Genomic DNA, 13355 nt, shown 5'->3' with positions numbered 1-13355 from the left:
GTTGGGTTTGTATTCCGTGAGCATATCTGCAATGTATTGAGGTCCTAGGCCATTGAATGATTTATATACTAGTAATAATACTTTAAAATCAATCCTATAAGTAACTGGCAGCCAGTGTAATGACCTGAGGACTGGTGTGATATGATCATATTTTCTGGTTCTGCTAAGAATCCTGGCTGCAGCGTTCTGTATGAGCTGCAAATGTCTTATGGTCTTTTTGGGAAGGCCAGTGAGGAGTCCATTACAATAATCCACCCTGCTGGTGATGAAAGCATGCACTAGTTTTTCTAAGTCTTGATTGGAAACAAAGCATCTAATTCTTGCAATATTTTTCAGATGATAGTATGCTGATTTAGTTATTGCTTTGACATGACTATTGAAACTAAGGTCTGACTCTAAAGACACACCAAGATTCTTGACCTGATTTTTAGTTGTTTGACCTTTAGAGTGAAGGTATGCGTTCACCTTGAGAACTTCATCTTTGTTTCCAAACACAATGATTTCAGTTTTGTCTTTGTTTAACTGTAGAAAGTTTTGGCACATCCAGCTGTTGACTTCATCAATGCATTGAAGCAGAGAGTCAATGGGGCTGTAATCGTTAGGCGATAGGGCTAAGTAGAGCTGTGTGTCGTCTGCATAGCTGTGGTAAGAGATTTGGTTCTTTCTCATTATTTGGCTCATTGGGAGCATGTACAGGTTGAACAGGAGTGGCGCAAGAATTGAGCCTTGAGGGACTCCGCATGTCATGGGCGTCCACTCAGACTTATGGTCACCTATACTCACATAATAACCTCTCCCATCTAAGTATGACCTGAACCATTTTAGAACTGTCCCAGAAAACCCCACCCAGTTTTCCAGCCTGTCTAGAAGTATTTTGTGATCGACAGTGTCAAATGCAGCACTGAGGTCGAGTAGAACCAGCACTGATAATTTGCCTGAATCTGTATTTAAGCGAATATCGTTTATTATCTTAATGAGCGCCGTCTCTGTGCTGTGATGCGATCGGAAGCCAGATTGAAAATTATCAAAGTATCCATTTGAGTTTAAGAATTTGTTCAGCTGGTTGAAGACAACTTTTTCAATGATTTTGCCTGTGAAAGGAAGATTTGAGATCGGTCTATAGTTGCTTAATATAGTCTTATCCAGATTGCTCTTTTTCAGGAGGGGTTTGACAACAGCAGTTTTAAGGGAGTTTGGAAAACTTCCATAGAAAAGTGAGGCATTTACCACTTCTATGAGATCTGCTTCTAAACAGTCTAACACACTTTTAAAAAAAGATGTGGGAAGTGTGTCAAGGGCGCAGGTTGATGTTTTAAGGTGCTGAACGGTTTCTTTCAGAATTTTGCCATCAATTTCTTCAAAATCAGACATAGTAACTACTTTCTCAGGTTGAAGTCTGATCTGACTGACCCCAGCGCAACTCAAGGATGTGCTGATCACCTTTCTAATATTATTGATTTTCTCAGAGAAAAAGGTAGCAAACTCACTACACTTGCTGTCGGAGAGCATTTCACTGGGAATCTCGCTTGGGGGATTTGTTAGTCTGTCGACAGTAGCGAAGAGATTTCGAGTATTATTTAGGTTTCTGTTTATGATATTGGAGAAGAAAGTCTGTCTAGCTTTGCCTAGTTCCATATTGAAAGCACGAATGGTGTCTCTATAGATGTTATAGTGGATTACAAGTTTTGTCTTTCGCCACATGCGCTCTGATTTTCTGCATTGTCTTTTCATAATTTGCACTGCTGTTGAGTTTCTCCAAGGTGCTTTTTGTTTACCATTCTTCCTGACTTTCACAGGAGCAATATCATCAATTACATTTTTAACCTTTGAGTTAAAAGAATCAAGGAGAGAATCAACCGAGTCAGCAGATATGCTCGGTCTTAGGGATATGGCCTTCATAAATAGTACACTAGTGTTCTCATTTAGGCATCTCTTCTTGACAGACACAGATCTAACTTCAATGGCAGGAGAGATCAATAAATCAAAGAAAATACAGTAATGATCAGAGAGTGCGACATCCTTAATATCATTCAATGAAATGTTTAGACCCTTACTGATAAGTAAATCTAGAGTGTGTCCACGATTGTGTGTGGGCCCATGTACATGTTGAATCAGATCAAAAGTTTTTAAAACAGTATTGATTTCTTTTGTCATATTATTTTCTGCATTATCTATGTGAATGTTAAAATCTCCAGCAATAGTGAAACTGTCAAACTCTGAGGAAATTATTGATAACAGTTCTGTAAAGTCTTCAGCAAAGGCTGAAGAGTATTTTGGAGGCCTGTAAATAGTGATAAGTAAAATCCGTGGAGCACCTTTTAACACAATACCCAGATGTTCGAAAGACGGGTAATTACCAAATGATATTTGCTTACATTGATAGACATCTTTAAAAAGAGCAGCTACACCCCCACCTCTCCTTCCAGCTCTGGAGACACTCATAAAGGTAAAGTTCGGAGGAGATGTTTCATTGAGGATTGTTGCACTGCAGCTGTCTTCTAGCCAAGTTTCATTTAGAAATATAAAGTCCAGGTTGTATGTGCTTATAAAGTCATTGACTAGAAGTGATTTATTTTTAAGTGAGCGGATGTTTAAAAGTGCTAACTTAACAGTCTTGCTTTTTGTGTCCACAATCTTAGTTTGTCGTGTGATAGGCACCAGATTAGATGGGTTTGCTGTACGGCTTTTAAAGGTCTTAGACTTTCTAACATGTGAATGAACAGATGATACAGGAACACTGGGTTCCCGCTTGTTCTGTAAACATTTGAGAAAGTTACTGTTATCACAGCGGGGACCCGGCACAAATCACTTGGAGCTGGTATTGGTTGATTTTGTAACACCTCGAGCAGACGGTGGAAGTTGTGGGCCCTGGCGTTGTGGAAGGGGCCTTAATGCTCGAGGAGGAGGAAGAGGGGGAGGGGGGAGAGGGCGAGCTGCGCCCATAGACTTTGGTGGTAGTGATGTTTTTCTGGTTGATATCTGGGGGCTTCCAGCGAATTGGGTTCCAGCATACACTAGTTTTTCCATTTTCTCTGAGAAACACATCAATGGGGATGTAGGAGATAGTGATAGCGGTGAGAGTGGCTGTGGTGTTAATGGAGGCTGTAATATGCTGTCTTGGCTTTCCTGGTCGTGTTTGGGTGCTGAATCTGTTGTTACTGGTGGCTGTAATGTACTGTCCTGGCTTCCCTGGTCATTCTTGGGTGCTGAATCTGTTGTTTTTGGAGGCTGTAATATGCTGTCCTGGCTTCCCTGGTCATTCTTGGGTGCTGAATCTGTTGTTATTCGAGGCTGTAATATGCTGTCCTTGGGAGCTGAATCTTGTGACATTTCTAATATGTCACAGTCTGACTCTGGTGAGCTCAGTGGGCAGGGCTCAGCTGAAGTTGTGTCCGTGAGCAGAAGATGTTTTGGCTGCATGGTGTTATCATTGTCTTTGTGAGATGTGTCAGCCGCATGTCCATTCAAGTCCTGAAGTGAAGTCCTGTGGTCATTCAAACTGTGTCCAGGTGAGTGTGTGCCATTCTGGTTGATTGGATTGGCAGAAGGATGATGAAGGGAGAAAAGGATATTGTCCTTTAGCACTCTTGAACCCAGTTTGTTTGGAAGATGGCCATTTTGTTGAAACAGTGGCCTCTGATTCCAGAAAAGATTAAAGTTGTCTATGAAGTTCACTCCTTTTATATTACAGGTTTTTTGCAGCCATGAATTAAGCCCAAGCAACCGTGAGAACCTGTTACTTCCTCTAGCTGGAAGTGGTCCACTGATGAACGTTTGTACTTTCAGTCTTTTGAGTGTTTCAAAAAGTTCATTGAAATCCTTCTTAAGCTGTTCTGACTGCTCTTTATGGATATCATTCTTCCCCACATGAACGATGAGTCGATTTGCAGTCTTATGTTTCATCAAAATGTTTTGAATTTCTCTGTTTACGTCAGAGGTTGTTGCTTGTGGAAGGCAGCATGTAGTTGTATCTTTCGAGCTGATATCTCTGATCGTAGAGTCCCCAACTATCAATGTTTTGACCTCGGCTGCGCTCTGAGCTGAGTGCCGCTGTCTGCTTGACCTTGAGCGCCTGTTAGTATCAGAGTGAGCTCCTGGCTGTCTGTGTTCATCCACATTTAACAAATTTGAGCATTCCTCATTCAATAATACTTCAAATCTGTTCTTAAGATGAATAGGTTGTGGAAGACGACCATTGTTTGTAATCCTTGTAGCTGTGTATGGTGTAGATGAAACTATTTTTGCCTGAGAGAGTCTAATGCCTCTATTTTTGGGTTTTGCCCCCTCTTTGTACCAACGGTTTGTAGGTCGATCGGCTTGTTTCTCTGCACTAGGTATGTTCTGTTGAGGAGCATTAAATTCATGACACTCACCGGCTGTGCGCTGTATTTGTCCATGATGAAACTCTGTTGTGGGTTCCGTCTGGTTTGATCCTACCATTAGCTTTGTTTCAAGAACTGTAATCCTTTGTAAAAGTTTTTGGCAGTTAGTACAGCAAGTAGAATCAAAAGGACGCATTTTCTCTTATCCTTGTGAATGTTTTCTCTTCCGCCGGAATGTAAGCAGTTCAGTTTTCTCTTCCTCGGAATGTAAGCTTCAGTGAATTCTGAAGGAATGAAACTAATTCTGCTTTTTTATAGTAATCCAAGCGTTCTGAGCACTGTGCTGATTCACTGAAGTTAAAATTAGGTGATAAAATGTAATAATAACGAAAGCGATAGAGCAAAGTGCGGAGCAGTAGGCAAAAGCGTCCGACCAGTAGCAAAGCAGGAAGTAAAGACCCTAAAACGCATACCTCAGTGACCTTATTAGTATTCCTCAATCAATTCATTATAAACAATATAACAAGAAAGAAAATAAAATTATAAAACAATGCCTGTTTTCCAATTCATTTCGGTAAAAATTGTATCGCTAAAGACCAGAGGTGTGTAACAGTGCAAGTAAAAATTTTCTGTGCAACAATAATTAAATCTTTGATGACTGAATAAGTGCAATTCACCTTTATTCCACAAGGTGGCAATGTCTGATACACAATGATAAAGTGATGTTTCACTCATAGTTACTACAGGCAGAAAACAAATGAATAGAAAGTATCATCAGCAAATCTTGAAATGGCTCAGTGATTTACTGCAGAGCAATAACTGAATGCAATCAAATATTAGTGTCACTGTTAATTTGTTTGATGGTGGATCTGGTGAAGAAGCTGTCAGCAATCAAAATATTGATTTAGAAGATGTTGAAAATGATAGTTTTGAGAAAATATGTTTGAGATGGCAAATATGAGCCAGATGCTAAATGTACTGAAATTAGCTTTGACGAGGATAGTGATGATGTTATAAAATATCTGGTCAAAGTGAACCATTCCAAGCTCCAAAAGGTAACAAAATAGGCTTTATTTTATTCTTCTGTAATTGTTACTCTAATATCAGGAGAGTTTTATATTATCACGACAGGTATAGATCCATCTGTGTTAGATATAGATTGGCGAAACATTAATGTATTTAAGGGTTAATATCTAATGGCCTGATGGATGAACTTGAACGGATGAAACACTGAACAATGTTTCAATGCTTCAAAGATACAGTGTGCCAAGCAAACTCTCAACCTGCACTCTCATTTCACATTAAAGTCATTCTTATAAGACCAAATTAATCCAAGCTATGCATTCATCATACATTTTAAAGCTTGTTTATTCTGTCAAAGTTTGTCTCAATAATAGAGCTCTTCAATCATTACATCAATTCGTGGGCCTATCCAGAAGTCTAATTTGCCATGGGTTCCCTCAGGAATTTCTAATGGGTTTTTATAAAGTGGTTTTCGATCGAAGTAAAATAAAGTCTGTGGTCAACATTACTTGAAGAGACTTTCCCATTCTGTGCAGTAACATAGACTATGCACAGTCAGACCTCAAATGTAGATTTTGAAATCACTGTGTGCTTTAAAAATGTGACTTTACGTGCTTGATTAATTGATGAGTTGTAGTCCTCATTAGCAAACTTCAGAATTAAAATTGTAGTCCTTATTAGCAAACATAAGTATTGAGGTTGTAGTCATTATTAGCAACTTATTAGAAACAAAATTCACATTTGTGATTTGACTGTGGACAATATAGTATTTTGCAGAACAAAACAGGAAAGACTTTGTTTCCAAAACAGGAAACAGTTTTGTCAACTGATTTTAATTGCCAAAGAAATGACTAAATAAAAGCTTTTTTATAAATTTACATAAATTCACAAATGCATTGGATTGTTCTGTTTTATGAAAGACTTTTCAATTAAATTATGAGGGAACCTGAGCTAAATGCTAATCATCTTCCAGGCTTTAGGAAGCCCTGCCTAATTGGTTAACAATTGTCACATTTAATATTTAAATTGCAAGACTTTTTACGAGAAACATCTGAAAAGTCTGGAGAAAATAACTAAGAAATTCATTGAGATTCCGAAGCTATGAAAAAGCAACATTTCACTCACCATTCTCCCAGTGCCATTGAGGTAGATTCTCTCAATGTGATCATAATAGGCATCACACCAGTACATGGTACTGGTTCCATGGTCCAGAGTGAGTCCATTGGGCCACAGCATGTTAGATGTGACAAATATTTTCCTGTTGGACCCATCCATCCAGGCTTTCTCTATTCTCCCGATGCTGTCGTTCACCTCATCCTCTTCCCAATCCGTCCAGTACATCCAACTGCAACCAAAACCAAAACACAGTCAGTGTAATCCATGAAAAAAAGCTCTTGTTTTTACGTTTGAAGCAGACATGAATATCAATCACAACTTACTCGCCACGACAGGAATTGCACAGCTGAAACAAATTGAAACAAATTGCCTCCAAGTCAAAAAAAATGTACACTGAACATAAACAAAATATGCTTAGGAAAAGTCAGCATCTCACACCAAAGGGAAATCATTTTGATCTGGAGATAAATCTGTTAACCAACAAGATAAACTGACACCAAGGACAAACAGTGAGTGGCTTAAAATGTCTAGAAAACAAGGCCACCATCCATATCAAGACATTCCTCTGGTTGGTCCTCTCATTTTCATTTTCTTTTGTTAGTTGTGGATATACTGAAAGGTCCTGTGCCAACACGAACTGTTACTCTCAATGGGTTAGTGATATTTGAAAAGTGATTGGGTCAACGTTTCGACATGATCCTTTCCCTAGTAAGTGTGCTCAAGGGATTTGCTGCCTCTGAGTACTACTCAGCGGTCAACGCAAGCTTTTCTGCCTCATCAATGATAGAAGTCTTGCTTCATGTGCACCACATAAAACAGAATTGGATAAAGGGCGAATCAAGCGCTCTCTGTCCCAGTGTGTTGGCTACGTGACCCCATGAATTATTCAGAAGGCAAACAGCATGCTCCGAGTCTGTTCTGCACTGTTCTGAATGTAATCACATGCAGGGTCTAACCGAAATGAGCAAAGATTACATGGCATTTTCAACGAGTACAAAAAAAGGGCCTGAGGCTCTTAAAAATAGTATCCTCCCGCTCCTTAACCTTCTTTAACCTTCACAAAATGTTATATGTAATATTTATAAAAGAATAGAATTTTTAGGCCAATTTAAATTTAATAAGACCAGTTTATTTTCTATTAATTTTCAATGAGGATTTTGTAAATTCTAAAATGATGATTTACTGCTCAATAACTATTTCTTATTATTATCACAGTTAAAAACGGCTGTATATATATGTGTATATATAAAATGTGTATGTATATATATATATATGCAAGTTCTCCCACTTGGAAATCATGGAGGGGTCTGAAATTGTCATCGTAGGTGCATGTCCACTGTGAGAGACATAATCAAAAAAAAAAAAATCCAGAAATCCCAATGTATGATTTTTTAACTATTTATTTGTATGATACAGCGCAAATAAGTATTTGAACACCTGTCTATCAGCTAGAATTCTGACCCTCAAAGACCTGTTAGTCTGCCTTTAAAATGTCCACCTCCACTCCATTTATTATCCTAAATTAGATGCACCTGTTTGAGGTCGTTAGCTGCATAAAGACACCTGTCCACCCCATACAATCAGTAAGAATCCAACTACTAACATGGCCAAGACCAAAGAGCTGTCCAAAGACACTAGAGACAAAATTGTACACCTCCACAAGGCTGGAAAGGGCTACGGGAAATTGCCAAGCAGCTTGGTGAAAAAAGGTCCACTGTTGGAGCAATCATTAGAAAATGGAAGAAGCTAAACATGACTGTCAATCTCCCTCGGACTGGGGCTCCATGCAAGATCTCACCTCGTGGGGTCTCAATGATCCTAAGAAAGGTGAGAAATCAGCCGAGAACTACAGGGGAGGAGCTGGTCAATGACCTGAAAAGAGCTGGGACCACCGTTTCCAAGGTTACTGTTGGTAATACACTAAGACGTCATGGTTTGAAATCATGCATGGCACGGAAGGTTCCCCTGCTTAAACCAGCACATGTCAAGGCCCGTCTTAAGTTTGCCAATGACCATTTGGATGATCCAGAGGAGTCATGGGAGAAAGTCATGTGGTCAGATGAGACCAAAATAGAACTTTTTGGTCATAATTCCACTAAACGTGTTTGGAGGAAGAAGAATGATGAGTGCCATCCCAAGAACACCATCCCTACTGTGAAGCATGGGGGTGGTAGCATCATGCTTTGGGGGTGTTTTTCTGAACATGGGACAGGGCGACTGCACTGTATTAAGGAGAGGATGACCGGGGCCATGTATTGCGAGATTTTGGGGAACAACCTCCTTCCCTCAGTTAGAGCATTGAAGATGGGTCGAGGCTGGGTCTTCCAACATGACAATGACCCGAAGCACACAGCCAGGATAACCAAGGAGTGGCTCTGTACGAAGCATATCAAGGTTCTGGCGTGGCCTAGCCAGTCTCCAGACCTAAACCCAATAGAGAATCTTTGGAGGGAGCTCAAACTCCGTGTTTCTCAGCGACAGCCCAGAAACCTGACTGATCTAGAGAAGATCTGTGTGGAGGAGTTGGCCAAAATCCCTCCTGCAGTGTGTGCAAACCTGGTGAAAAACTACAGGAAACGTTTGACCTCTGTAATTGCAAACAAAGGCTACTGTACCAAATATTAACATTGATTTTCTCAGGTGTTCAAATACTTATTTGCAGCTGTATCATACAAATAAATAGTTAAAAAATCATACATTGTGATTTCTGTTTTTTTTTTTTTTAGATTATGTCTCTCACAGTGGACATGCACCTACGATGACAATTTCAGACCCCTCCATGATTTCTAAGTGGGAGAGCTTGCAAAATAGCAGGGTGTTCAAATACTTATTTTCCTCTCTGTAGATGAGACACTGAAGGCTTCATTAATCCTTTAAACTGGAGCATCAAGCTAGGACTATAAGAACTCCATTAAACTGTGGTTTATGCACTATGAACTGGTAGGAGTTTACAAAATCAGTTTTGACCTGCTAAAAATTCCACAGTTTAGAAAGTCTGCTCCTGAGAATATAGGACAGCAATGAAGTGAGCATAGATAAAAAAAATAATAATAAAAAAAAAAAATTATATACATACATATATATATATGAAATCATGCATGGCACGGAAGGTTATATATATATATATATATATATATATATATATATATATAAAATGGAGAGACAGAGACGTAAATCGTGGAAGTCCAAATGACAGAACCGGAGATACTAAAAGAGAGAAAAGAGTTACTGAGTTGGGCAAGTTCGTTCTTATCATGTTATTATATAGGCTGCTTGTGGCATCAACAAAGAGATGTATACGGTATGGGGGTGAGAGATAAAGAAATCAGGACAGGTGGCTGTTATTTCAGGGGGAAGCCCATCCAGCAGAGCAGACAAAGATCAACATGCCACCTGCTCACCTGATAGATGGCCAAGCCCTAATGATGGGCCCTAACCCCATTACTATAAATAAGCCCATTCAGGTGGGTCAAAACACAGTCAAAATTGTACTAATAAAAACTAAATGGGTTAAAAAGAAAGTTTTGATTCCATTCAGTCATAATTAAGATATTTAAGTAAAACATTTGGTCACACTTTAGTTTAGGGTCCAATTGTCACTATTACCCAACTTTTAACTACGCCTTTTGCCTCATTAACTCATAAGTGCAGCTTATTAATAGTTAGTAAGGTAGTTGTTAGTATACCATTAGTAGTTTAGGCATCGGGTAGGATTAAGGGATGTAGAATATGGTCATGCAGAATAAGGCATTAATATGCGCTTTATAAGTAATAAACAGCCAATATCCTAATATTCATGCTAATAAGCAACTAGTTAATAGTGAGAATTGGATCCTAAACTAAAGTGTTACCAAATATTTTACCAAAAATATCGTTAAACCAAATTTTACATGTAAGGCAAAGAATGCCTATAAAATTAATATATATTACATTAATAAATAGCGCAGTCATATTTTGAAACTAATAAATTACGTAATCATATTTTGAAATAATTATATATTATTAAATTATTCTAATCTTTGTATAATTAAATAAATCTTATTTTTTTAAATATCAAATAATCAATTGTGATGTTATCTCACTCTGTTATCTATTAACTTATCATAATCTGTTCACTCTACTCTCAAAAAGTTTATTTCATGTTTTTGAAAGAAATCTCATGCTCACCAAGGCTGCATTTATTTGATTGAAAATTGTACTAGAGATTATTCAAATAAAGGATAAACAGATTTAAAATAAAGCATTTTGATTCTGTTCAGTCATAATAAAGATATTTAAGTAATGCATTTTGTGTAAACAAAACCAAATTTTACATTTACAATGAAGAATGCATATTCGACTGAAATTAAATGATACAAAATAATCATGTTTTTTTAAAATATATAATTATATATAATTATTCTAATCATTTTGTAATGTAATAATATTAAATTGTTAAAACATCAATTTAAAATTTAACTCTGTTATCTCTTAACTTTGATAAGTTATCCAACTCACTCACCACACTCAAAAAACACCCCCAAAAATATCTTTGCTTTGAAGTATGATGTACTGTACTGTACTGTACTGTACTGTACATGAATCATTCTTTTTTGGCCAGCGTTCAAAGTTCATGTGATCTATCCTCTGATGCCCTGTTGGAGAGGTCAACAATTTACATCTCTAAATTTCCATCATCCACCATCGTCTTTTTTTACTGCCTGTCAAAACAGGACACATCAATGGCACCTTAGAAGAGGCGCTTCTCATTTCCTGTCTGAGCCCCAGCTCCAGAAAGCTTTCCACTCTCAATGCAGTCATGCAGTCTGTGTGACATCCTCTGAGCTGGCAGTTCAGCAGACGATGCTTTTAATGCAGATTTGAATCGCTTCCACACCACTGAAGTTATCCCATCGGGAATGACACGCAGTGGTGACTGGGCGATAAGTTGCCGTTTTTACTTGTGCAAACGTGCGCTATTTGTGAGTATCTGTTGACAAACTCACAAAGGAACAGTTTCTAGCTTCCTGTCATTGCCCATTTCTTATTTTATTGTTAGCACTGCCATTCAAGATACATTAGCTTCATTAAATGTGAGAGAGAGTCGCATAAATTGCACAAGCGTGAGGTCTGAGCAATGAATATAATTATGGCTCTGAGCTAATGAACCCATTGTATCTGGAAATAATGAAACTATTCTGCATTTGCTTTCCCTCTCTTCAAATGAATCAGTAATCAACACCTCTTGGGTTCACTAAAGATGGCAAAAATCTATTCCAACATATATTAATTACTTAATGATAAGTGCACACTTTTAAATAAGACGTTTATTTACAGAGATTTAAAAATAAATAAATTAAAAGTACTCAAAGTACTCTTCAGATACAACGTGGTTTGGCCCAAAAGATCTGATGACCATTGACCAATCAGTATGCCAGTACTTAAGTACTTTTTAATCAGATAAAAAAGAGAGTGATCAGGTTGCGTGATTGAATCTGAGAGGGCCGAGAGTGGTTGTTTCCTCATTGCAGTATCTCGCTTCTTCAGCCTTGGCTGGCTGCACCTCTTCAGGATTCATGAGTTACTCTCACACCCAGGGAGGGTGATAATGAGATTGGCTCTGGGCCATCAAACTCACCCTTTTTACTGACCGTGCCATGTCAGCTTACTGGTACAAATGCACGTGCACACACACACACACACACACACACACACACACACACACACACACACACACACACACACACACACAAGCACACACACAGACACACACACAGACACACACACAGACACACACACAGACACACACACACAGACACACACAAACCAGTTCAGATGGAGGAACGCGTGGATGGGCACCTACATGCTTCACTACACTATGTACAATTGCATTCGCCTCTGAAGCCATGCAGTGTAAACAAATGTTAGTAAATAAACTGGAATGAGGACTGTTCCTTCAGGGAAGGTGGGAAGTAAGTAGAGATCAGCATTTCATCACAGATTGCAAATGTTGATTTAAAGGACCCTAATGAAAAATAAATATACTAAAATGTATTTGAAAAACATTTATTTTATACTAAATATACTACAAATACATTTACATATTTATGTACTTAATATAAATACTCTGCAATTGTACTTTTTGTAAATTGATATACTTAAATTTAGCAAAATTGGAACCACTAATGTTGTACTTAATACACTTTAGTTATCTGGAAATAGTGCTGAGCTCCAACTAAAGATATACTTAAGTATATTTGATTGTGCTAAAGTGGAACTACTGCAATTAAATACTGATATTATACAGAGATCAATACTATCCTTACTAATAGTGATATTAAAACACATTTTAGGTTTAATATAAAGAAATGTGCATCATGCATTAAAGAAGTGCTCCAAATAAAGTTTAACTATAATATTCATATCAGTAAGTCTCAAGCGGATATGTCAGTAAATATGTTAATGGGTTTGTAGTATACTTAGTATGAAATAAATGTATTTTAAATACATTTTGCCATAGGTTTTTTTTCACTAGGGAAGTATTACTCATGTTTTTAATCATTTCCAAGCATATTTCAAGCAGATTTTTTAGCCTGATTATATTTTGGCACAATATCGGTTAAGTCAATTTTACTTCTTTTTATTCATCAGTATTAGTCTTTATTGGATATTAATTGGCTGGTTTCGACATTTAATTATTTTTAGTTTAAGCTTTAGTTCTTAGTGTCTTTCAATGTTCTAATTTTCAGTGTTTTAATTGTATACTATTCAAAATTTGGGGCCAGTAAGATGTATTTTGAAAATCTCATATGCTCAGGGTTGCATTTATTTGATCATAAATACAGTAGTATTGTAAATAATTACAATTTAAAATAACCCCTTTTTTATATATATATATTTTAAAATATAATTTAT

The 13355-nt window shown here is 37.6% G+C and overlaps 1 protein-coding gene across 2 annotated transcripts in view; it reads right to left on the bottom strand.

Annotated features, from left to right (window-relative positions):
• The window catches only part of lrp1bb (low density lipoprotein receptor-related protein 1Bb), a 302189-nt gene that overhangs the window by 125512 nt on the left and 163322 nt on the right, over positions 1 to 13355 (bottom strand). Inside the window, exon 13 of one of the 2 annotated variants that reach the window (XM_084123162.1) lies at positions 6471 to 6690. In XM_084123162.1, the coding sequence (XP_083979288.1) occupies positions 6471 to 6690 (220 nt within the window). Of the gene's footprint in view, positions 1 to 4999; positions 5064 to 6470; positions 6691 to 13355 lie in introns of those variants that run through there. The other variant, XM_084123163.1, reaches the window with a different exon arrangement.

The sequence above is a fragment of the Abramis brama genome, assembly GCF_963993115.1.
Source record: "Abramis brama genome assembly, chromosome: 8".
Classification (NCBI taxonomy): Eukaryota; Metazoa; Chordata; class Actinopteri; order Cypriniformes; family Leuciscidae; genus Abramis; species Abramis brama.
This window is presented reverse-complemented; position numbering and strand designations above follow the sequence as displayed.